The sequence below is a fragment of the Anomaloglossus baeobatrachus genome, chromosome 1 (assembly GCF_048569485.1).
Source record: "Anomaloglossus baeobatrachus isolate aAnoBae1 chromosome 1, aAnoBae1.hap1, whole genome shotgun sequence".
In the NCBI taxonomy this organism is placed as follows: Eukaryota; Metazoa; Chordata; class Amphibia; order Anura; family Aromobatidae; genus Anomaloglossus; species Anomaloglossus baeobatrachus.
The window spans coordinates 475,062,203-475,086,503 of NC_134353.1; the positions used below are offsets into that span (position 1 = coordinate 475,062,203).

The following is a 24,301-nucleotide window of genomic DNA, read 5'->3' on the forward strand; positions in this document are numbered from 1 at the left end:
CGCAGTGGGAAAAACCGCATGCGGCGACCGGATGCGTTTTTTTCCGCATCGTGCCGCATCCGGCCTCCATAGGTATGCATTGAAAAATGCGCCGCAGCGGCCGGATGCGGCGCGATGCGGTGTATTTTGCCGGAGCAAAAAACGTTGCAGGGAACGTTCGATCCGGCCGCGGCATCAGCTAAATCTGCCGCATGCGGCAAAAACCGGACCGAACGCAAGCCCCTGCGGCACAATACGGCACTAATGTAAGTCTATGCAAAAAAAAACGCAACCGGCGTTACAAAAGCCTGTTGCGGTTTTTCTGCAGAACGCCGTATTGTGCCGCAGAGCAAAAATCCGGATGTGTGAAAGTAGCCTAAGGGTATGTGCGCACGTTGCTTTTTACCTGCTTTTTACCTGCTTTTTTGCTGCTTTTTCTTCTGCGCTGTTTAATGCCAAAATGGATATGTTCTTCTATTCAAGCAAAGTCTATGGGAATTTGGGTTTCTTGTTCACACTATGTTGTTCAAAATGCTGCCTTTTTGTGGCAGAACTTTGGTCAAAAACTCAGCTTTTCAAAGAAGCAACATGTCAATTGTTTTTGCCATTTGGGTTTTGCACTGCAAAGCTGAGTTTTTGACCAAACTTCTGCCACAAAAAGGCAGCATTTTGAACAACATAGTGTGAACAAGAAACCCAAATTCCCATAGACTTTGCTTGAATAGAAGAACACATCCATTTTGGCATTAAACAGCGCAGAAGAAAAAGCAGCAAAAAAGCAGGTAAAAGTGTGTTTTGTTGGACTTCACTTTCTGCCATATCTACCTTTCTTAGGCAGGCACCAAGACATGGTCGACTGTTTTTGGACACACCTTCTATAAGCAGATACAGACAGAAATTATGTCCATCAGAGCACACAGTGATTTTTTTTTTTTTTCTGCATCATTAGTCACTGGGTCCGGTCAGTGCACACTTCCAAATCTTGTTCTCCAGGGTTTCAGGAGTAAGCCTCAATGGAGCCACTGACATTTGCAGTGTCATGGTCTAATGGGCTAGTTGACTGGTCTATGATGACGCCTATCTGTTTCCATTGAAGGGAGAGATCAGTTGTGCTATAACTGTGGATTGTATATGTCCAATTAAGGCTATCCAAAGATTGTTGCAAGCCAGATACACCTTTTTGTGGCAGATATTCTCTAATGACAGTGGCCTTGTTAAGCAGGATAATAATGTGCACTGCCACGCTGCAAAAGCTGTTCAGGAATGGTTTGACGATGAACATGACAGAGTTTAAGGTTCTTCAGGTTTGTTATCCAATTAATGTATGATCTGATGAAAAAATCCAATCCATGGAGAACCCAGCTCGCAAATTTTAGGCTTAACGGGAACCTGTCATGTGTAAAAACGCTATTAACCTGTATCTATGAGTTGAATCTGCAGGTTAATGGCATTTGAAATCTGCCTGATACCTTCACATTGATCCCTACAGCTGAGAGGAAAAGAACTTTAACCCTCCCAGCAGCATTCGGGTTTAAGTCACGGGGGAGGTGGGAGGGTTAAAGTTAATTTCCTCCAGGCAGCAGGGTACAATGTGCAGGCGCTGGGCGGGTTTCAAACCTGCAGATTAACCCCATATACATAGGTAAATAGTGTTTTTACACAAAACAGGTTCCTATTAACAGTTATAGAGACTTATGGGGATCTTTTCAGGGTATTTCGTTTTTATTTTTTAAATACAGGTATTTTTTGCTAAAACATTTTTTTTTTTTTTGCAGTTTGGTTTTTTTAAAAATATTCATTTGAAATAAAATTTCCATACAACTTTTTATATATGAAGCTTCAGGCTTTTCAAATATTTTTCTCCCAAGAGAATGCATGGAGGAAGAGAATAGCACTGATGTAGCACTATAGCAATAATGTGGGTGGGTTTGAGAGGGGAGTGGGGAAGGGTGTGAAAATGTTTCATGAACCTGCCTGAATTTTTCATTTACAATGGTAAATATGAAATTTTTTTTTTCTCTTTTTCAACAGCAAACCTTCCCCAGAGCTACTGATTGAATACTGCAGAAAAGTGGACTTTCTTAAGGGTCTATTAGAAGCTGAAAAATTGGTAAGATCTGACTCTGGAGATTGCATGACGTTTCCAAACTGAAAATGTTCATTGGCTGCAGTGAGCATGTGACACGAAGTAATTTTCCCTGAACAGTGGTGCCAACATTGCAGTTGTTTTATCTAAACAGGAGTCCTGAATTTATTAAAGCAAGTTGATATTGCAGTAGTGGGTCAAGTACCAAGGTTATTTGGGACTCAAAGGAGATATCCGAGGAAATTAAATGTATAAGCACTACCAAGCAGGTAGTTGCTATCTACCGGCTGCCAACACACAGCAGTTACATAGCTGCAAATACAGCGACTTTTTTGCGTTAAGCTCTGTTGACAGGGCTAGACTGCCAACATCATGCTGATTGACAGCTGGGTCCTTCAGTTAGGCAGCATGGAATTTCCCTTCTCATTTTGTTTTTTATCAGTAAAGTGAGAATAATAACCAAACAACTCAGAATGTGCAAGAATACATTTGACATTAAAAAATAAATTCTATATTTGTGACCAATATAGCCCCCCTTCTTTTCTAGAACATTCAGAAGTCTTCCATTCAGAGTCTTGTCAGTTTCTTAATCTGCTGTCAAGCAAGTTTTGGACAGCGCCAACCACAGCCTTCCAGACACTGTTCAGAAAAGTGTACTGGTTTTCTTTCATTTTAGTTTTCCTTTTAAAATGCACTAATCACCAGGATTTTTGTATATAATCTAAAGCTATACTGGCATTATCAGGCTGATTCACATGCCTTTTAAGTGGTCACCTCGGATGTTTAGGTTTTGAAATCCAAGAAAGTAAAGTTTATAAAATCGGCAGCTTCTTGAGTGACAGCAGCTGAGGATCAGATAATATCTGGTTGGGTAATCATAGTTATCCCTTCCCCTGTTTGATTGTATAATACTTATGATAATTCTATGTAACTTTTCACTTCCAGGATCTGTGCTGAGGTCATACCCATGTGACTAGAAGGGGCAGGGCCTCAGTCAAAGCTATCGGGAAGCAACATTTTCCTCTTGGCTGAGGCCCCACCCTTCTGGTCACATGGGTATGACTTCACCACAGATCCTGGAAGTAAAAAGGTACATTGATTTTATAATACTTTATGCTAAAATCAAGTCAACTCAAAATACTCACTTGCCTAGTATATGTTTTAGACAGGGCCACTGATGGTGGCAGGGAACAGCGTGGTTCCCTCCCAATCATATTAGATCGCTTTGTCAGAGTTTAACAGCGCGATTCAAAGAGTTAACAGGCACAGGGGGAGTGGAGATCCACCGGCGCCTGTTAGGCTGCTTTCACACATCAGTTTTTTGCAATCAGGCACAATCCGGCAAAAACTAAAAAAAATTGGATCCGGCGTCTGTTGGTGCCGGATCCGTTTTTTCCCCCATAGACTTTCGCTAGCGCCGGATTGTGCCGGATGGCCTTGCGTTTCATCCGTTTTTTTGCTGGATCCAGCAAAATTTACTTGTCCAACGGCCGGATGAAACGTTGAAGTGAACATTTTTGTGTCCGGCAAAAAAACGGATAGCGCTTGATCCGGCGCCGTACGGCGTGTTTTATAATGGAAGCCTATGGACGCCGGATCCGTTTTTTTTAACTGAGCATGCTCAGTATCACACCGGATCTGTCAAAAAACTGAAGGAACTGATGGAAAAAACTGATGCAACTGATCCGTTTTTTCGCCAGATCCATCACATCAGTTTTTTCGTCGGATCGTGCCTGATGCCACAAAACTGATGTGTGAAAGCAGCCTTAGCTGCACATGTCTGCTGATCAGATCAGGAGACCTGTATGGGGAAAAATATGGGTTCGCCGCTTGAGCCAACATTAAAGGGACAGACACTCTGAGAAATAGCAGTGGGATGAGCTTAGCTCGTTGTGAGTGGGCGAGTAAGTGTGGGAAGAGGAGATCCCCTTTTAAGTAGCATCCAAGGCACATGTCAGTGGTGACTGCGGTTCATGACAAATTGGCAGCAGCAGTAGTACTGGCAACGACAATGCAGTACAGCAGAAGTAAACTTTCTCATTGCAAACACATTTTGATTGGTCAGCTCTGCTGTACTGCCACTCACTGCCCATGCATGCTAGATGGAAGCCGAAGCACTGTTGACAGGACAACTGCAATTGTGTTTATAATGAGATAAAGTTAGACTCTGCTGTACTGTGTTGGTTACAATGAAGCACATCTTTTTGGGGATAAATGGATTGAAAATGTTTGGCTTGAGACAGTTCACTTCTGCTGTTCTGGGTTCCTTCTGCTGTACTGGGTTAGTTTTGATCTCCATGTAGAGCTGTGTGTGATGAGCGGAAAAGTGTCAGTCATTACATGTCTCACACTGGTAATGACCGCTTTCATTTAAAGTAATCTCTAAAGTCAGATTCTCTAGGAGATCTCTATCTGGCCAATAGCCTGGAACAGCTCATTTACATATTAAGAAAAATGTGGCTTTCTCTGGAATAAGACATCAGGTCTATCACAGATCTCAAGGTATCATTTTATCCAACTTTCTATGTTTTGCAAGTAGGGTAGTTCCTACTGACAGGTTCTCTTTAATAGCTATAGAGCTGAGAAAGGGCGCTAAACTCTGCGCCCATCTAATTGCATTAGCTCTTTAGACATTGAATGGCGTGATTGATCGACCACCAATGCAATCAAACTTTGTGGTCCTGCAGTGGCAAGGAAGAGACAACTTGCTGATATGTTTGTGCAAAGGTAATAAATGTTGTGATAAATGCTCTTTAACAACATCAGTTTAAAGGAAGAGCTTGAATTCTGTAGATATCTTTTCAGGATGGTACAAAATATAGATTTGATATTGTAGGTGAAATCCATAAAACATCTGTTATTTCTGTGACAGATCTGGACAGCTGCATATTTTATGATATAATTTGTCCGTATCTTCACTTCATATTGTCGATGGAATTCTGAAAAATCCCATGTTTGTAGGTAGAAGATATTTTCAGTGTGAATATTTCCGCATTAACTATACAGTGGGTACAAAAAGTATTCAGACCCCTTTAAATTTTTCACTTAGTTTCATTGCAACCATTGGGTAAATTCAAAAATGTTATTTTTTTTCTCTTTAATGTATACTTTGCACCTCATCTTGACAGAAAAAAACAGAAATGTAGAATTTTTAGCAAATTTATTAAACAAGAAAAACTGAAATTTCACATGGTCATAAGTATTCAGACCCTTGGCTTCAGACGCTCATATTTAAGTCACATGCTGTCCATTTCCTTGTGATCCTCCTTGAGATGGCTGTACTCCTTCATTGGAGTCCAGATATGTTTAATTAAACTGATAGGACTTCATTTGGAAAGGCGCACACCTGTCTATATTAGACCTCACCGCTCACTGTGCATGTCAGACCAAATGAGAATCATGAGGTCAAAGGAGCTGCCCAAGGAGCTCAGAGACAGAACTGTGGCAAGGTACAGATCTGGCCAAGGTTACAATAATGTCTGCTCTGCTCAAGGGTCCTAAAAGCACAGTGGCCTCCATAATGCCTAAATGAAAGATGTTTGCGACCACCAGAACTCTTCATCAGCCTGGCCGTCCAGCCAAACTGAGCAATCGTGGGAGAAGAGCCTTGGTGAGAAAGGTAAATAAGAACCCCAAGAACACTGTGGCTGAGCTCCAAAGATACAGCAGGGAGATGGAAGAAAGTTGCACAAAGTGAACTATCACTGCAGCCCTCCACCAGTCAGGCCTTTATGGCAGAGTGGCACAACAGAAGCCTCTCCTCAGTGCAAGACATATGAAAGCCCACATAGACTTTCCAGAAAAACACATGGAGGACTCCCAGACTATGAGAAATAAGATTCTCTGGTCTGATGAGACAAAGATTGAACTTTTTAGTGATAATTCTAAGTGGCATGTACAGAGAAAACCAGGTATTGCTCATCACCTGCCCAATAAAATCCCAACAGTGAAACATGGTGGTGGCAGCATCATGCTGTGGGGGTGTTTTTCAGCTGTAGGGACAGGACAACTGGTGGCAATTGAAATAAAGATTAATGTGGCCAAGTAAAGAGAGATCCTGGAAGAAAACCTCTTCCAGAGTGCTCTGGACCTCAGACTTGGCCGAAGTTTCACCTTCCAACAAGACAATGACCCTAAGTACACAGCTAAAATAACAAAGGAGAAGCTTCAGAACAACTGTGTGACCATTTTTGACTGGCCCAGCCAGAGCCCTGACCTAAACCCAATTGAGCATCTCTAGAGAGACCTGAAAATGGCTGTCCACCAACGTTCGCCATCCAACCTGATGGAACTAGAGAGGATCTGCAAGGAAGAATGGCAGAGAATACCTCAAATCCAGGTGTGAAAAACTTGTATCATTCCCAAGAAGACTCATGGCTGTGTTAGCTCAAAAGGGTGCTTTTAATTGTGCTTCTGTCAAGATGGCGTGCAGAGTGTACATTAATGAGAAAAAATGCACTTTTTTCAATTTACCAAATGGCTGCAATGAAGCAAATGGTGAAAAATTTAAAGGGGTCTGAATACTTTCTGTACCCACTGTACAGTCCTATTCCACAGTTTGTGAATTGTATTCAGTCCTTTATTTAATGAAGCTTTGATTTTTGCCTAAGTGTCTGGGAAAGTTGCTTCCTGTATATTTCAAGGTTTCCTGTTCTCACAGTAGATGTGATCCTTTGTACTAGGTTTCATTCATATAAATGCATTCATATGAATTTAAAGGGAACCTGTCATCAGAAATTTCGCCCAAAAGCTAAAAGATTCCCCCTCTGCAGCTCCTGGGCTGCATTCTAGGAAGGTCCCTGTTATTATTGTGCCCCATGTGAGACCAAAATAAAGCCTTTATAAAGTTCTACCTTTTTGTATGCAGCTTCTGTAAATTCGTCCCGGGGGCGGGCTCTCTGCCGTCCGTTATTCTGCCTCCTGGTCCTGTATGCTGCCCCCATCGCTCCTTTCCATATCTGATGCACCGCCCACTGCTCCAGCCATCCCCGCGCATGCCCAGTGCCAGTCTCACAGGACTGAGCACTGTGACTGCTGGTGATGTGTGCGCAGGCAAGTGATTATGGACGGGGCTGTGACTGTTATCAGCAAGTACCCGGCCATAATCTCTTGAGCGCGCAAACCTCTCCAGCGTCACACTGAGCTCAGGATTTATGCTAGACTGTATGGGCTGCTTTCAGGGATGACGTCCCTTTGTCATGTGATAGGGGCGTGTTCGAAATACTATCACATGACAAAGGGACGTCATTCCTGGAAGCAGCCCATACAGTCTAGCATAAATCCTGAGCTCAGTGTGACGCTGGAGAGGTTTGCGCGCTCAAGAGATTATGGCCGGGTACTTGCTGATAACAGTCACAGCCCCGTCCATAATCACTTGCCTGCGCACACATCACCAGCAGTCACAGTGCTCAGTCCTGTGAGACTGGCACTGGGCATGCACGGGGATGGCTGGAGCAGTGGGCGGTGCATCAGATATGGAAAGGAGCGATGGGGGCAGCATACAGGACCAGGAGGCAGAATAACGGACGGCAGAGAGCCCGCCCCCGGGACGAATTTACAGAAGCTGCATACAAAAAGGTAGAACTTTATAAAGGCTTTATTTTGGTCTCACATGGGGCACAATAATAACAGGGACCTTCCTAGAATGCAGCCCAGGAGCTGCAGAGGGGGAAGCTTTTAGCTTTTGGGCGAAATTTCTGATGACAGGTTCCCTTTAAAGCAGATTTTTTATTATATAGTGCAGTACATGCTTTAATGGATAATGTAAATGTTTTTGTGTATCTCTTGGGTACAGTTGTAGGCAAAAGTTGAGACTGACACATTTGGGTTTTAAAGGGAATTTGTCAGCAGGTTTTTGCTATATAAATTGAAGCCAGCATACTGCAAGGGTTAACACTGAAAATTCAGGGATGCCTGTTTTGTCAGTTTAAACTGTTGTTTGTGCTGTTTGTTTAAGCAGCAAATATCCTTATCATTGCTCAGATTACAATGTCACAGGCACATGAGTCCAACACACCTTCTCCTCTGACACCTCACTGTCAATGTACAATCTCTATAGAGAGCTTGGTGTGGGAGGTTCAGCTCTCTTGTCTCAGCTACATGACTAAAGCTAAAAATTCTAATTGTCAGAATGGCTGCATGCAGTAATCTAAGTGATACACCATTGGATTAATGATCTCTTTGCCTACATTATGCTGCTCTCAGATGAGGTAGCAAAAACCTGCTGACAGATTCCCTTTAATAGTATGCTGTTCTAGTGGTTTTAGTCAGATGTTTCTATAATTGAATCGTAACCGTTGTTCTTAATTTTTATTTCATAAATCCATAGTACACATGACCGTAATCATCTTATCAGACAAATCTGCTTCTTTCTCTGTCAGAATTGATCAGTCATTATCAAAATTCTCCAATATGAGGTAAAATCGGTATTCAATGATGACGTAAAGACTCTGTAATGTTGACACTTATTTTTCAAGTCTACAATGCAGCCTGGCATGCTGGATATTAACTTCTGAGTCAATTGTTTTGTTCACTGAGCCACTTACAGGATATCAGAAAAGTGAGTACACCCTTACATTTTTGTAAATATTTTATATCTTTTCATGGGACAACACTTAAAGGGAACCTGTCACGGGCAGTTCTGGGTACATATTGTGAATCCCTGCCTAATCGTCCCTGTATACACTAGCATAGATAAAGGAGCTATAGAAAAAGTATTTCTAAAGATCATATATCATATGCTAATAAGCACAGGGACTAGTCCCAAGGGCGTTGTATCCCCCGACTAGTCCGCCCTCTTAGCATGTTAGCATGCCCCCAGTGTTCGCTGTGACCATTTTCTGAATAAAGGATCTTTAGAATTACTTTTTCTAAAAATCCCTTTGTCTATGCTACTGTATACAGGGACGGTTAGGCAGGAATTAGCAATATGCACCCAGAACTACCCATGTTTCTGGGTCATATTGGACCTGACAGGTTCCCTTTAAGATATGACACATTGATACAGTGTAAAGTAGTCATTTTACAGCTTTTATAACAGTGTAAGTTTGGTGTACCCTCTAAATAACTCAACACACAGCCATTAATGTCTAAACCTCTCACAATAAAATGGAGTACACTCCTAAGTGAAAATGCCCAAACTATGCTCAATTTGTCAATATTTTGTGTGGCTACTATTATTTTCAAGCACTGCCTCAATTCTCTTGGGTATGGAGTTCACTAGAGCTTCACAGGAGCCACTGGAATCCTCTTCCATCCTCCATGACGACATCATGGAGCTGGTGGGGATGTTAGAGACTTTGCTCTCCTCCACCTTCCATGAGGATGCCCCACCAATGCTCAGTAGGGTTTAGGTCTGGAGATATGATTGACCAGTCCAGCTCCATTATTATGATTATTATTTACAGTGGGTATGGAAAGTATTCAGACCCTTTAAATTTTTCACTTTGTTTCATTGCAGCCATTTGGTAAGTTCAAAAAAGTTTTTTTTTCTCATTAATGTACACTCTGCACCCCAGCTTGAAAGAAAAAAAAAAACAACAAAAATGTCAAAATTTTTGCAAATTTATTAATCCGATCCTCAGAGAATTCTTTGACATGAGGAGCCATTTTGAACTTCCAAAGACCTGTATGTGTGTGTGAGCGATAACGCCAAATTTACCACATCTGCTCCCCATTCAGACCTTGCCACACTGAGTCACCAGATATCGGGGAGGGAAAATGGCTAATTGGGCACAATTTAGTCATTTTCACTTTTGTTGCCAGCAGTTTAGCCACTAATGGTTGTGTGGTGAGTTATTCAGAGGGCACCAAATTTACACTGTTACACAAGCTGTACACTGACTACTGCACATTGTATCAGTGTCATATCTACAGTGTTGTCCCGTGAAAAGCTATAATAAACTATTTCCAAAAAAAATGCGAGGGGTGTACTAACTTTTGTGATATACTATAGTGATCACTTTTGCCTTGTAACATGGTCTGTATCCTGCTGGAATAAGCATTGTTCATCAACAAATTGCTCTTGGATGGTTGTGAAAAGTTGCTATTGCAGGTTAAGATACCATTCTTTATTCATGGGAGTGTTCTTACGCAAAATTTTGAGCAAATCCACTCCATGGAAAAAAAATCAACCCACACTTTAATAGTCTTAGGATGCCTCACTGTTGGCATGTCTTATAATCCGGTGTTGTCTTACCGGAGGGGGGCAGCAGTGGTGGTGAAGCGGGGTCACAGGAGGCAGAGGTTGTGCTGGCAGCCGCGGCGGGTTAATAGCGTCAGCTGCAGTGGGTCCGTGGCGGCAGGAGCGGTCAGTGGCGGCAGGCACAGCGGCGTCCGTGGTGGGTGCAGCGGCGGCGTCCGTGGTGGGAGCCGCGGCGGGTCCATGGTGGGAGCCGCGGCGGGTTTGTGGCGGCGGGCGACAGGTGGAGCAAGCCGGTGAAGTAAGTGTCACAGTGTGTCCGCGGTCCCGCTTCAAATGATGGCGCCTGGAGCGGCGCATGCGCAGATGGAGTGCTCATCCAAGGGCTCTATTTGCGCACGCGCTGACTCCCGGAGCAGCGCATGCGCAGATGGAGCTCTCATCCAAGAGCTCCATCTGCGCACGTGCTGACTCCCGTCGCCATCATTTGAAACTGGGACACCTGCCGCACAGCCGCCCGCCCAAAGCACACACGCACAGAGTGACAGCGAGCAGGCCGCCCGCAAGCACAGAGAGGCAGGTGGCACCGAGAGGCACCCAGCTGCCCGTCCGCACGCACAGAGAGGCAGCCGGCCCCGACGGGCATCCGGCTGCTCGCACGCCCGCACGTACAGAGAGGCACCCGGCCGCCCACCCGCACGCACGTACAGAGAGGCAGACGGCACCGACAGGCACCAGACTGCCTGCACGCAGCCACAGGAACCCGCCCGCCAGAACGCACCCGGTCGCCGCACAAACAGCACCCCGGTAATCTGTATTCGGATTTTAAGACGCACCCCTCATTTTCTTCCCAAATTTTTGAGAGGAAAAGTGCGTCTTAAAATCCGAAAAATACAGTATTTTCTTTGTTGCCCGTGTTGAAACTTTTTAAAGCTTTTGCTTTCATGAGTTTTTTGTCATGCTATCAGTGCATCTTCTAACCATACACGTGCGTGATTGACTTTCATCCAAGGGAGTGGACTCACTCACAATTTTGCCTAAGAACATAATGAATAAAGAATGGGATCTTAAATAAAAAAAAATAGTGGCATGCAGAGCCCAAATCACAAATATTTGATCACTGTCCAGATATTTCTGGTCCTATTTCTGGACTTTTGTCAATAAAAGTGTAAAATCAATTGAAATTCTTATAATTGTACATCAGTGATCATAGAAAGCGTCTGATCAAAAGATGTAAAAACACTGAAGCAGCACACTGGCAAAATCCAAAATTTGTCGGGCTCAAAACGTTTGGCCATGACTGTATACCACTTTGGTTGATGTGACATGCCTAGGTTGTCTTCCATCTTGATTCTTCTTGTATGATACGGTTTCTCTAATGCATACTTTTTCCCATGATACTAGATTTTCTTATCTAATGGTTGCCAGTGATATAGAGCTACTGTCCCCTGATTTATAGTCTGTGTCTCCTATGTGATGGATACACTGAAGGCTGTGCATCTGGTATGGGTATACAGCAGAATCTCATTGTATACTGTGTCATGTACACAGCTGAATCTGTGTATCCTGGTAATGTATACATCAATCTCACTGTATCCTGGATAATGTATATGTTTTATGTACTAAGACTTTACTGTTTTTATCACATGGGATACCCTGAGACGGCTGTATACATCACATAGGTTACACAAAGATTCAGCTATATAGAACACATAAGAAACTGCAGAATTTGAGTGTTCTGTGTGACTTATACCATCACTTTCATGAAACTGGTGTTACCATACCACTGCGCTGCTATTTGCGTGTCTTCATATCACCCGGCAATTAGCTGGCATTCTGATGAAGGTCCACAATTAATTTTTGTTTGCCATTAAAATCTTTTTAATGCACCTTGGTTTTAAGTGCCGAATTAATTCTACATTACTGTATACCTCAGTCTAAGTGTATCCTATGTGGTGTACAAGTGCATCTCAGTAAATTAGAATATCATCAAAAAGTTAATTTATTTCAGTAATTCAATACAAAAAGAAAATGTATATATTATATTGTCATTAAAAACTGAGTGATCTATTTCAAGTGTTTATTTCTGTTAATGTTGATGATTATGGCTTACAAGCAATGAAAACCCAAAAGTCATTATCTCAGAAAATTAGAATAATTACCACAAAACACTTGCAGAGGCTTCCTCAATGTTTAAAATGGTCCCTTAGTCTGATTCAGTAGGCTACACAATCATGGGGAAGACTGCTGACTTGACAGATGTCCAGAAGGCAGTCATTGACATACTCCACAAGGAGGGTAAGCCACAAAAGGTCATTGCTAAATAAGCTGGCTGTTCAGAGTGCTGTATCCAAGCATATTAATGGAAAGTGAAGTGGAAGGAAAAAGTGTGGTAGAAAAAGGTGCACAAGCAACTGGGATAACTGCAGCCATGATAGGATTAAGAAAAGGCCATTCAAAAATTTGGGGGAGATTCACAAGGAGTGGACTGCAGCTGGAGTCAGTGCTTCAAGAGCCACCACACACAGATGTATCCAGGATATGGGCTACAACTGTTGCATTTTTTGTGTCAAGCCACTCATCACCAATAGACTACGCCAGAAGTGTCTTACCTAGGCCAAGGAGGAAAAGAACTCGACTGTTGCTCAGTGGCCCAAGGTGCTGTTTTCAGATGAAAGTAAATTATGTATTTCATTTGGAAATCAAGGTCCTGGAGTCTGGAGGAAGAGTGGAGAGGCCACAATCCAAGCTGCTTGAGGTCTAGTGTGAAGTCTCCTCAATCAGTGATGGTTTGTGGAGCCATGTCATCTGCTGGTGTAGGTCCACTGTGTTTTATTAAGACCAAAGTCAGAGCAGCCATCTGCCAGGAACTTTTAAAGCACTTCATGCTTCCCTCTGCCGACAAGCTCATTGTAAATGGAAAATTAATTTTCCGCCAGGACTTGGCACGTGTCCACACTGCCAAAAGTACAAATACCTGATTTAATAACCACAGTGTCACTGTGCCTGATTGGACAGCAAACTCGCCTGACCTAAACCCCATAGAGGATATATGTGGTATTGTCAAGAGGAAGATGAGAGACACCCGACCCAACAATGCAGATGAGCTGAAGACTGCTATCAAAGCAACCGGAGCTTCCATAACACTTCAGCAGTGCCACAGGCTGATCATCGACTCCCGATGCACGTTTCGCATTGATCTTCTTTGTGGGGGGCATATCCAGGGACAAGGTTACTATGAGTAAGCTGGATACTTTGTTACTTTTTGTATGTTTTTCTCTAGTTGCATCACTGGCACTGCTGTGGCTGTCAATGCCTGGACACCTTTTATAATTTGCTTGTAATGCTACTGGTGGTAATCAGTTTGACTTGTATAGGATGTGTGTCCATATATCATGCTCTTAGATATTTGATGCTGTATGGCACATGCATTTATTTTTGTTATGGCGTGTTGCGGACACACTACTCCCTGCATATCAGGCATATTTTGTTTGTAATTCCTGCATTTGGCATTATCTGCATACATATCAACTTGACTTTTGTGCTGGTAATTATTTCACACTAGGTCTCCATTGGTCTTGCTGGCAGTATTTTCTCTGGGCAATGTGCAATACATACATTTAATATATCTGATACTACAGATCTATCTATATACTCATACCCTATGAGTCTCTTTGGATTCTGTGTTCCACCTTTTTCTGCACATTGGTCTCTTTCCTTTTATATATGTTTTTATGGAATTTTGGCAATTATTTTATTCTAAATAAAAATATACATGTTTTCTGATAAATATGGATTTGTGACTCCATTCTTTTCTTGTTGGAGATATTCTATATAGGAGTTTTTCCTGGTTACCTGTCATTTATGGCATTTATTTCTCAATGATTCTGATCTCACATTAAGTGATTAGCTAGTTTCACCGAAATCACCATGTTTGACCTATTTATGTGCTTGGGGCCTTTAAGTTTTGCACAGGTATCATTGTTTTTACTTTAACGTTTCAAATCGAGGTAAGTTAATGAATCAGATGGCATTAAAGATAAAGTTGTGACATACTAAGTCAGGCATGAAGAATGTCTGGCTAAAGCATCTGAAGATGAGAAGTTGTTAGAAGCAACAATTATTAACAGAACATGTATCTTTATGGAAAAATACAATGCATATTAGTAGAATGAGTAATTGTGAGTGGTGTGTTTGTGAGAGTTCATGTAAGGGTATGCTCTCATATTCCTCTGTTAACCTGGAGAAGGATCTTTAGTGCTGGGGGGCATGTTGGTAAAATGCTATATATCTGGTGTAAAATGTACTTCTGATTTCAAACATGTAAAAGTATAAAGGGAACCTATGTGCTCTGCTTTAGGCCCTGTGCGCACTTACCGTTTTTTGCCGCGGATTTCCTGCGGTTTTGCTGCATGTTTCGCTGCAGAAAATGTTGATAACATCTCTGCAGTGAATCACCAGCAAAACCTATGGAAAAAAAAAAATGCTGTGCGCACTATGCGGAATTTGACAACTGCATGTTTTGCTGCGGGATTCCCGCAGCAAAAACAATTGCATGTCACTTCTTTTCCGCACGTCGCTGCAGGATTTCACTCCATTGACTGCCATGTAATCGTGAAATCCCGCAGGGAATAACGCAGGCAGCAAATTCTGTGCGGTTCATTGGGTTTTCCTGCGTTATTCCCTCTGGTATTTCGCGGTTTACCTGCGGTAATGTACATCGCTGCCTGCGGTTTGCAGGGAAGTGATGTCATTATGCCAGGAAGAGGAAGCGGAGCATAGCAAACACAAACACATCACACACACAGATCACACTCACACAGAGACATAGAACACACACAGACATATAGAATACACATAGAAAGCAAATGGACATAAAGAAAAAAAAAAAACATGGGACTCCGCCGTATTTTTACCTTCCAGCCGAGGTAAGCACACAGCGGCGGCCCAGTATTCTCAGGCTGGGGAGGGCGAGGGGCAGGGTTAATGTCCCCCGCCTCCCTCCCCCCTCCCGCAGCCGGGAATATCAGCCGCAGCTGCCCCGGGACTGTCGCATGCATTATGCGACAGTCCCGGAGTGTCCCCGACTCTTATTGTTGCCGTGATGCGGTGGCAATCAAGGTAATGTAAGAATTTAATGGCGGCAGATCGCCGCCACTAAGTCCAGGCTTGACTATGGCAGCGTCTATGAGACAGCTGACATGATCAACCCGTAAGTAAAGTGCAAAAACACACCTAAAAATCCTTTATTTTAAATAAAACACAAAAAAGCCCCTGGTTCACAATTTTATTAACCTCCCCCGAAACACACAGCTCCGACGTAATCCACAGCTCCGGCGTAAACCACGTCCTGCGATGCTTGCATCCAGTTGCGACTGACACAGCACTGAATGAATGCAGCCTCGCAGCGAGACAGCAGAAGTAACCACAGGGCATTTCCCACAGCCGGTAATGTGAACTCACATTACCGCTCGGGAGAAATGCAGCGTGTGCTCACAGAGACTCGTTATCTATCTATCTATCTATCTATCTATCTATCTATTCTTCTATCTATTCTTCTAGCTGTCTATTTCTCTATCTATCTATCTCAGAATGAAATGACTTTTTTTTTTCTTTTTTTTCAATGTGCTTTATTGCATTGAATGCAATAAAGCACATGTACCAACCCGCACGCGGCAAACCGCATGCAGTTTTCGGGTGCGGTTTGCCGCGTTTTTTTTACCGCGGGTGTGGTAATCTTTCAATGCCTGCGGAATTTTCTTGAGAAAATTCCATTTTCCAGTGCGCACAAAGCCTTAGGCAGCTAAGCTATTTGTCAGTGTTTAACACTTAAAATAACACCAATGTTGCTCCGATCCTATTGCTTAATTTCAGAGAAATCCATACTTATCAACCATCTGTAAATGCCTTTAAGTGAAGTTATGATCCATGGCTCCTCTTCAGTTACCCACACCCGACACGACATCAGACAATTGATTGGCAAGGTAGACAAAGGCTGTTATCTGTCACATTATCGACAGACCACATCCTCTGTCTCCCATGTCAGTCAAGCAGCCAGGTGGAGAGAACTGAAGAGGAGCTATAGACCACAGGTGCACTTGCAACACTTAGTTCACTTGCAGTCAAAATGCCATGACTAATAGAATTGCATAATTCTTTACCTAGATTATGTTTTTAGGTGATTCCCTTGTGCCTGTCTTGCTGTCCATTCCCTGGGTGTAATGTGTCCCCAGCAGTGGAGACATGAAAAGGTGGATGGGTCTTTGTCGCTGCACCTGCTCTTCTTTCATATTGCATACAGGCATTACAAAGAGGTGGTTTTTAGAGTCTGACAGCCTAGCCATTGGGTGCATGCTAAAGAGTGAGACAAGCTGCCAGAGGATGAAACGATCCCCTTAAAACAGTGGATAGTGATTTAGAGTGTAAGAAGCAGGACAGTGCATATTTTAGTCTTTTGAGTGATGTATGGTTAATGGAAGCAGTTGAAATGTGACAGAATGGGGGGTCATAGGACCTCAGTGCTTCAGTGACAAAGTTATGTGAGCATTGGATGTGGGTTGAAAATAAATGGCGGCCCAATCCTTTAATTTTTCTACTAACAGAGAGTAGTTAATTTAAGTACAGCTAATCTCTAAATTATGCTGTGGATGATTTTATGCTAAAGTTTAGCAAAAAGATTTGCATGACCTAGTTCTGCAGCCATGTCTGTAGACCATGGCCACTGAACCAGAGTGCTGCAATCTGCCTCCTTGCTGTTGACCTCTTCTGTATAGTAGACCTGGCGCGACATAGTAAAAGCATGACGTTGCGCCAGCTCTTCTAATTGTAAGAAGTGCCTGGGATGCCGCCAACAGGTAGGAAGAGGTTTGTAGTGCTCTGGTCCAGCGACCGCAGACTACCAATGTGGTTGCTAGACTAGGATCCTTCTAATTTTTTTGCTTAAAAGATTATTTCTATCTCCAAGACCCTAACACAATATGTAGTAAGTGTAATAGCAAAACCTCCAATTAAAAATGTAGTGTAGTTTTTCTGATTTACTGTCGCTTACCTCATTTTCACGGCATTGCAGTACCTTAGGCATCCTTGGTTACGACCATGCATATAGTGACAGGTCCTAAGGTCCTATAATGCCCTACACATGAGGTAAGAGACATAGCTGTACCAGAAGAACTATATTACATTTCTAATTGGATGTATTTGCTAATGTTATAAATACTACACCTACTACATATTTGGATAGGATCTTGTAGATGGGGATACCCCTTTAATTCTGATGCCATCCCCTTAATACCGTAACACCCATCTGGGCGTTCAAACTACTACTTGACAGACCAGATGGGTGTCCCAAGATCCTATCACAATATATCAGAAACAGAAGAAAAAGTCCCGCACCACCAAGCATTACCTGAAAAGGGTGTCACATGGGGGAGCAAAACAGCTGAGGTACTTCGTGGTCTCTGCTCACAGGTGCTTTTCAGAAAAGAGAGCGAATTCCATGTATAGTCCGCAAGAGAAATCAGACTGCACTTTCCGGTGTAAAGCAGATGATATTCTTCTTTATTCAATAGCGGTGCATGTTAAAAGGGCAGGAGAGGAGCTAGGTGCAGGCCCCCTCAAGGACGACGGCTGTTTCGCACCTGATTACGCTTCAACGGGTCCATCAATGATGGACCTGTGGAAGCGTAATGAGACGCAAAACGGCCGTCGTACTTGAGGGGGCCTGCACCTAGCTCCTCTCCTGCCCTTTTAACATGCACAGTTAATGAATTAAGAAGATCTGCTTTACACCGGAAAGAGCAGTCTGATTTCTCTTGTGTCCTATCCTAATATGTAGTAGATGTAGTAATAATTAGTAGTACTTCCTTAGCCTAGCTTGGATTTCTCTGATGTTTAGCTCAAGGAGATACTGGCACAAGGGCATAGAAAGTTGTTGAACCAATTCTAAGGCTGCTTTCACACATCCGGTTTTCCCTGTGCGGCACAATCTGGCGCTTTGCAGAAAAAACGCAACCGGTTTTTTTTTTTTTTTCCTCCGGTTGCGGGGTTTTTTTTGCATAGACTATCATTAGTGCCGGATTGTGCCGCATGGGCTTGCGTTCCGTCCGTTTTTTGCTGCATGCGGCAGATTTAGCCGATGCGGCGGCCGGATGGAACGTTGCCTGGCACGTTTTTTTGTCCGGCAAAAAAAAAAAAAACGCATCGCGCCGCATCCATTTTTTCCACTGCGCATGCTCAGTAGCCTGCCGCAAGCGCCAAAAACCGGGCGGGCCGCATGTAAAAAACGTATGCAAAGGATGCGGTATTGTCGCTGCATCCGTTGCATAGGTTTTAGAGCCGGATTGGCCGGCTCTGCTAAAACCGGATGTGTGAAAGCAGCCTTACACTGTTTAATCAGAATATGAAGATCATCTTTGGATGGAGTTTTTCTGTTACATGCTTTGTATAAACTTATACATATGCTATATACAATTGGTTTTTTTTTTCCTCCCAATCAAATTCAGAAATTGCACTGAAATACTCCTTGTGTCTACAGAATATTTTCTGCATGATTAAAAGTGTGACCTATGGAAGAAATCCATTGTGCATTGTATTATTAGATTTGGGCATCAATAACCAGCTGGTGTTATTTGTCTGCAGTCCTCACCTACTGAAAAAGCCTTGGCTAATCAGTTTCTTGCTCCGGGGCGCACACCTACAATCAGCAAGGAACGTACGCCAGTGACCAAGACTGTCCATCTTCAGACACAAGCACGTTACACTGGGGAGATGAGGAACGAGCTGTTGGAAAAGGTAAGTGCTGGGAGGCTAATGGCCAGGGCTGATCACAGGAAGCATCTTGTAAACACGCAGCATCAATACAGGGTGTTTAGGTCTCAACACGTCTAATTAGCTGTGTGTGCTGGGCTATCCATCTGGATAATCTGGGGCTAATCTCATTTCTTGTTGCGATGTCTTTTTATTCATCAACTTAACAATATGAATACAAACTCATTAGAACAGCATGTTCACCTACAGTCACATCTTGTAGGCATGGCCTTAGTCTGCACAGAAGCAAAGTGCCAAATGGCTTTGTAAATATGTACCTGTTTATATACTTTATAATTTCTTATTCCGTGGCATCAATCCTACTACGGACTTCTGTGGTGTGGGGCAAATCAAGGTGTCAGGACAACACAGCTTTACTTGGCGCTTGTGTCACAATGTGACCATTAGTATAGTCCTGCAATTTTTGCCTGTTTTATACTACCGTACTACTTTAACACTTAAAGGGAATCTGTCACCAGGTGTTTGTCACCTAATCTGAGAGCAACATAAGGCTATGTGCGCACAGTGCGTTTTTCGCGGCGTTTTTGCGCGTTTTTCGGGTGCGTTTTTGGCCTTAAAACTGCAGGACTTTGCTTCCCCTGCAAAGTCTATGAGTTTTCATTTTTGCTGTCCGCACACATCTGTTTTTTTTACCTGCGTTTTTGAGTTAAAAAAAAAATGGATATGTCAGTTCTTTCCTGCGTTTTTCTGCGTTTTCCGCCCATGCAATGCATTTGAAAAACGCAGCAAAACGCAGAGATCAAAAACGCAGCAAAACGCAAGCAAAAACGCACCAAATCGCGGCAAAAACGCATGCGTTTTTTATGCGTTTTTTCGACGCAGGTGCGTTTTTGTGCGTTTTTAGCGACCAAAAACGCAAAAAAATGCAGCGTCAAAAAGACGCAGTGTGCGAACCTAGCCTTACGTAGGGGCAGAGATCCTGATTCCTGCGGTGTCACTTACTGAGCTGCTTAGTGTACATTAGATAAAATCACTGATTAATCAGCAGTAGATTATCATTACAAGACTACTTGGCATGCTGTCAGGTAGTCCAACATATTCATGAGCTCTGTATAACTGCTAGATCTGCAGCAGAGAAAACATTGATTTTATCAAAATGACAACAAACAGCTCAGTTAAGGCCCCTTTACACACTGAGACTTTCAGCGATCCCACCAGCGATTCCAACGTGGCCGGGATCGCTACAAAGTCTCTGGTGAGTCTCTGGTGAGCTGTCAAACAGGCAAACCTGGCCAACGACGCAACAGCGATCCGGACCTGCAGAACGACCTAGCTAGTCAAACACTGGAAACAAGTGATGTGTCACAATATCTGTCAATCACTATTCTCTGTCAGTCGGTCTCTCCCTCTCGGTCTCTATTCTCTCTCTGTCGGTCCGTCACTATCTCTGTCCCTCTCTCACAGTCTGTCGGTCATTTTTCCCTCCTCTCTCATACTCACCGATCCCCGGCGCGGCGCTGCACGGCATTCGCACTGCTGCGGCGGCTTTTACTATTTTGAAAAAGCCGGCCGCTCATTAAACAATTTCGGATTCCCTACTTTCCCCGCCCACAGGCGCCTATGATTGGTTGCAGTGAGACACACCCCCACGCTGAGTGACAGGTGTCTCACTGCACCCAATCACAGCAGCCGGTGGGCGTGTCTATACTGTGCTGTGAAATAAATAATTAAATAATTAAAAAAAACGGCGTGCAGTCCCCCCCCCCCAATTTTAATACCAGCCAGATAAAGCCATACGGCTGAAGGCTGGTATTCTCAGGATGGGGAGCTCCACGTTATGGGGAGCCCCCCAGCCTAACAATATCAGTCAGCAGCCGCCCAGAATTGCCGCATACATTATATGCGACAGTTCTGGGACTGTACCCGGCTCTTCCCGATTTGCCCTGGTGCGTTGGCAAATCGGGGTAATAAGGAGTTATTGGCAGCCCATAGCTGCCAATAAGTCCTAGATTAATCATGTCAGGCGTCTCCCGGAGAAACCTTCCATGATTAATCTGTAAATTACAGTAAATAAACACACACACCCGAAAAAATCATTTATTAGAAATAAAAAACACAAACACATTCCCTCATCACCAATTTAATCAGCCCCAAAAAGCCCTCCTTGTCCGGCATAATCCACGGACCTCCAGCGTCGCATCCAGCTCTGCTGCATGGAGGTGACAGGAGCTGCAGAATACACCACCACTCCTGACACCTCCACACAGCTAATGAAGACAGCCGCGCGATCAGCTGAGCGGTCACTGAGGTTACCCGCTGTCACTGGATCCAGCGATGGATCCAGCGGTGGCCGCGGGTAACCTCAGTGACAGCTCAGCTGATCGCGCTACTTACCTCAGTTGCTGCGTGGAGCTGACCGGAGCGGCGGTGAGTAGCGCGATCAGGTGAGCTGTCACTGAGGTTACCCGCGGCCACCGCTGCATCCACCGCTGGATCCAGTGACAGTGGGTAACCTCAGTGACAGCTCAGCCGATCGCGCGGCTGTCTTCATTAGCTGCGTGGAGCTGACAGGAGCGGCGGTGTCTTCTGCTGCTCCTGTCACCTCCATGCAGCAGAGCTGGATGCGACGCTGGAGGTCCGTGGATTACGCCGGACAAGGAGGGCTTTTTGGGGCTGATTAAATTGGTGATGAGGGAATGTGTTTGTGTTTTTTATTTCTAATAAAGGATTTTTTCGGGTGTGTGTTTATTTACTGTAATTTACAGATTAATCATGGAAGGAATCTCGGGGAGACGCCTGACATGATTAATCTAGGACTTATTGGCATCTATGGGCTGCCAATAACTCCTTATTACCCCGATTTGCCAACGCACCAGGGCAAATCGGGAAGAGCCGGGTACAGTCCCAGAACTGTCGCATATAATGTATGCGGCAATTCTGGGCGGCTGCTGACTGATATTGTTAGGCTGGGGGGCTCCCCATAACGTGGAGCTCCCCATCCTGAGAATACCAGCCTTCAGCCGTATGGCTTTATCTGGCTGGTATTAAAATTGGGGGGGGGACCGCACGCCGTTTTTTTAAATTATTTAATTATTTATTTCACTGCACAGTATAGACCCGCCCACCGGCGGCTGTGATTGGGTGCAGTGAGACACCTGTCACTCAGCGTGGGGGCGTGTCTCACTGCAACCAATCATAGGCGCCTGTGGGCGAGGAAAGTAGGGAATACGAAATTGTTTAATGAGCGGCTGGCTTTTTCAAAAGAGGAAAAGCCGCCGCAGCAGTGTGAATGCCGTGCAGCGCCACGCCGGGGATCGGTGAGTATGAGAGAGGAGGGGAAAATGACCGACAGACTGTGAGAGAGGGACAGAGATAGTGACGGACCGACAGAGAGAGAATAGAGACCGACTGACAGAGAATAGTGATTGACAGATATTGTGACACATCACTCGTTTCCAGTGTTTTAAGTCCCCTTTACACACTGAGACTTTGCTGCACAGCGGGAAACAAAGGACCAAAGAATGGTCCTGAACGATTTGTTGCGATCAGCAACTTCACAGCAGGGGCCAGGTCGCTGATGTGTTTCACACACTGCAATGTCACTGGGGAGGTCGCTATTACGTCACAAAACCGGTGACGTTACAGCGATGTCGTTTGAGATGTTGCAGTGTGTAAAGCCACCTTAAGTCACATCACTGGAATCAGGATCTCTAGCTCTACATTATGCTGCTCTCAGATGGGGGAGCAAAACCTGGTGACAGATTCTCTTTATGGGCTGATCTATTTTAGCGTTGTGTACGTGTTTTGTTTTTTTTTTTATATTTTTTTTTTCTTCCCTCCCCCCCTCTTTGTAATGCTACATTTCAAGAGTCAGTTTCCAGCCTCCTTCATTATTACTATGTAAGCCTATGGTACTTGCTGTGATTGCATACAAAATATTCCAAATCCTGATGTACTTATTACCTATAGCAGATTTGAGGCCTTTATTAAACCACCTGCTTCCATGATGCCTGTTCATGCATTGGTTTTCCTTTTTGTTATTGCAATATGTACATTATAAATTCAGCACAACCACAAGAAACACATGTCAACAAGGAATAAAGAACACGTATGAAACAAGCCATAATTTGTTTTAAAAAGAGTCCTTCATTCAAATCATGGTGCCCAAAGCATTGTAGCATGAATCAGACCATTGCTGCGGGATTGGATTGCATAGTTTCAAAAGCCATCCTGGAACCACAGGCAAAGACTAAGCTATTTTGGCATCACTCCGGCCAGCATTTCTCTGAACTGCTCTAGTGGACTGAAAAGTCTCTCCTATGTGTGTAAATAGATAGATATGTGTATATGTGTCAATCACCTGGAACAGTGCAGGGAGAAGCCAGCCTTGGGACGCACTGGACTAGTCTCGTCTCATCTCTGTATATTTCCAACTCTCTCTTCAAACCATGTTTTCTTTGAAACTCTAGAGTTTCTCAGAAGAGAACATACACTGCACGTTAACTTTAAAACTTAGATTCTTCAAAGTATCCCCTTTGGGGCCTCTCCCACACTTGAGTATGGCACAGGTTCTGCTGTGAGCGTAAGCAGAGTGTCATGCAACGGATCTGATCTCCCGATCGGATCATAGGTGCAGAGAACATGGAGAGAGTGATGGGGAGCCCACCACCCTAACAATATCAGCCAGCAGCCGCCCGGATTTGCCACATCCATTAGATGCGACAGTCCTGGGACTCTTCCCGGCTCATCCCGAATTGCCCTGGTGCAGTGGCAATCGGGGTAATAAGGAGTTAAATGGCAGCGTATAGCTGCCACGAAGTCCTAGGTTAATCATGGCAGGCGGCTCCCCGAGATACCTTCCATGATTAACCTGTAAGTGAAAGTAAATTAACAGGCACTGAGGCGACGGTTGTCACTGTAATGACGTCATTTTGGAGCAAGACAGACAGAGTAAGGAAATTATATATATAATTTGAATAATTAAAGAAAACTGTTCCCACGGTACCCCAGCTTTGACTGCAGGTTATCTGACCTCAGGTGGTTTCATTAAACTCAGTGACCTCACATTAGGACAGAAAACATTGGATTGTTCTGAGATTAGATGTTTTATTTCAGAATTATGTGCAAGTAAAGTTCCAGAAATGCATAGCTATATGATTGACAGGTGCAACATGAAGAGAGTATATGGGTCAGGTCTCGCTATCTATGCCTGTGTGTCTGCGCGAGAATTAACGTCTGTGACGGCGACAGAGAGAGGAAGGCCAGGTAGGCAGACAGGGGCGGGAATAGATAGCAAGACCCGATTTTGGTGTTAGTGTTCCTGGAATTAA

At 43.9% G+C, this 24,301-nt stretch overlaps 1 protein-coding gene across 2 annotated transcripts in view; it reads left to right on the forward strand.

Moving 5' to 3' along the window:
- Nucleotides 1-24,301, forward strand: part of USE1 (unconventional SNARE in the ER 1) — a 72,010-nt gene that overhangs the window by 27,231 nt on the left and 20,478 nt on the right. For both annotated transcript variants that reach the window (XM_075338193.1, XM_075338199.1), the window contains exons 3-4: nucleotides 2,011-2,089; nucleotides 18,843-18,995. In XM_075338193.1, the coding sequence (XP_075194308.1) occupies nucleotides 2,011-2,089; nucleotides 18,843-18,995 (232 nt within the window). The remainder of the gene's footprint in view (nucleotides 1-2,010; nucleotides 2,090-18,842; nucleotides 18,996-24,301) is intronic.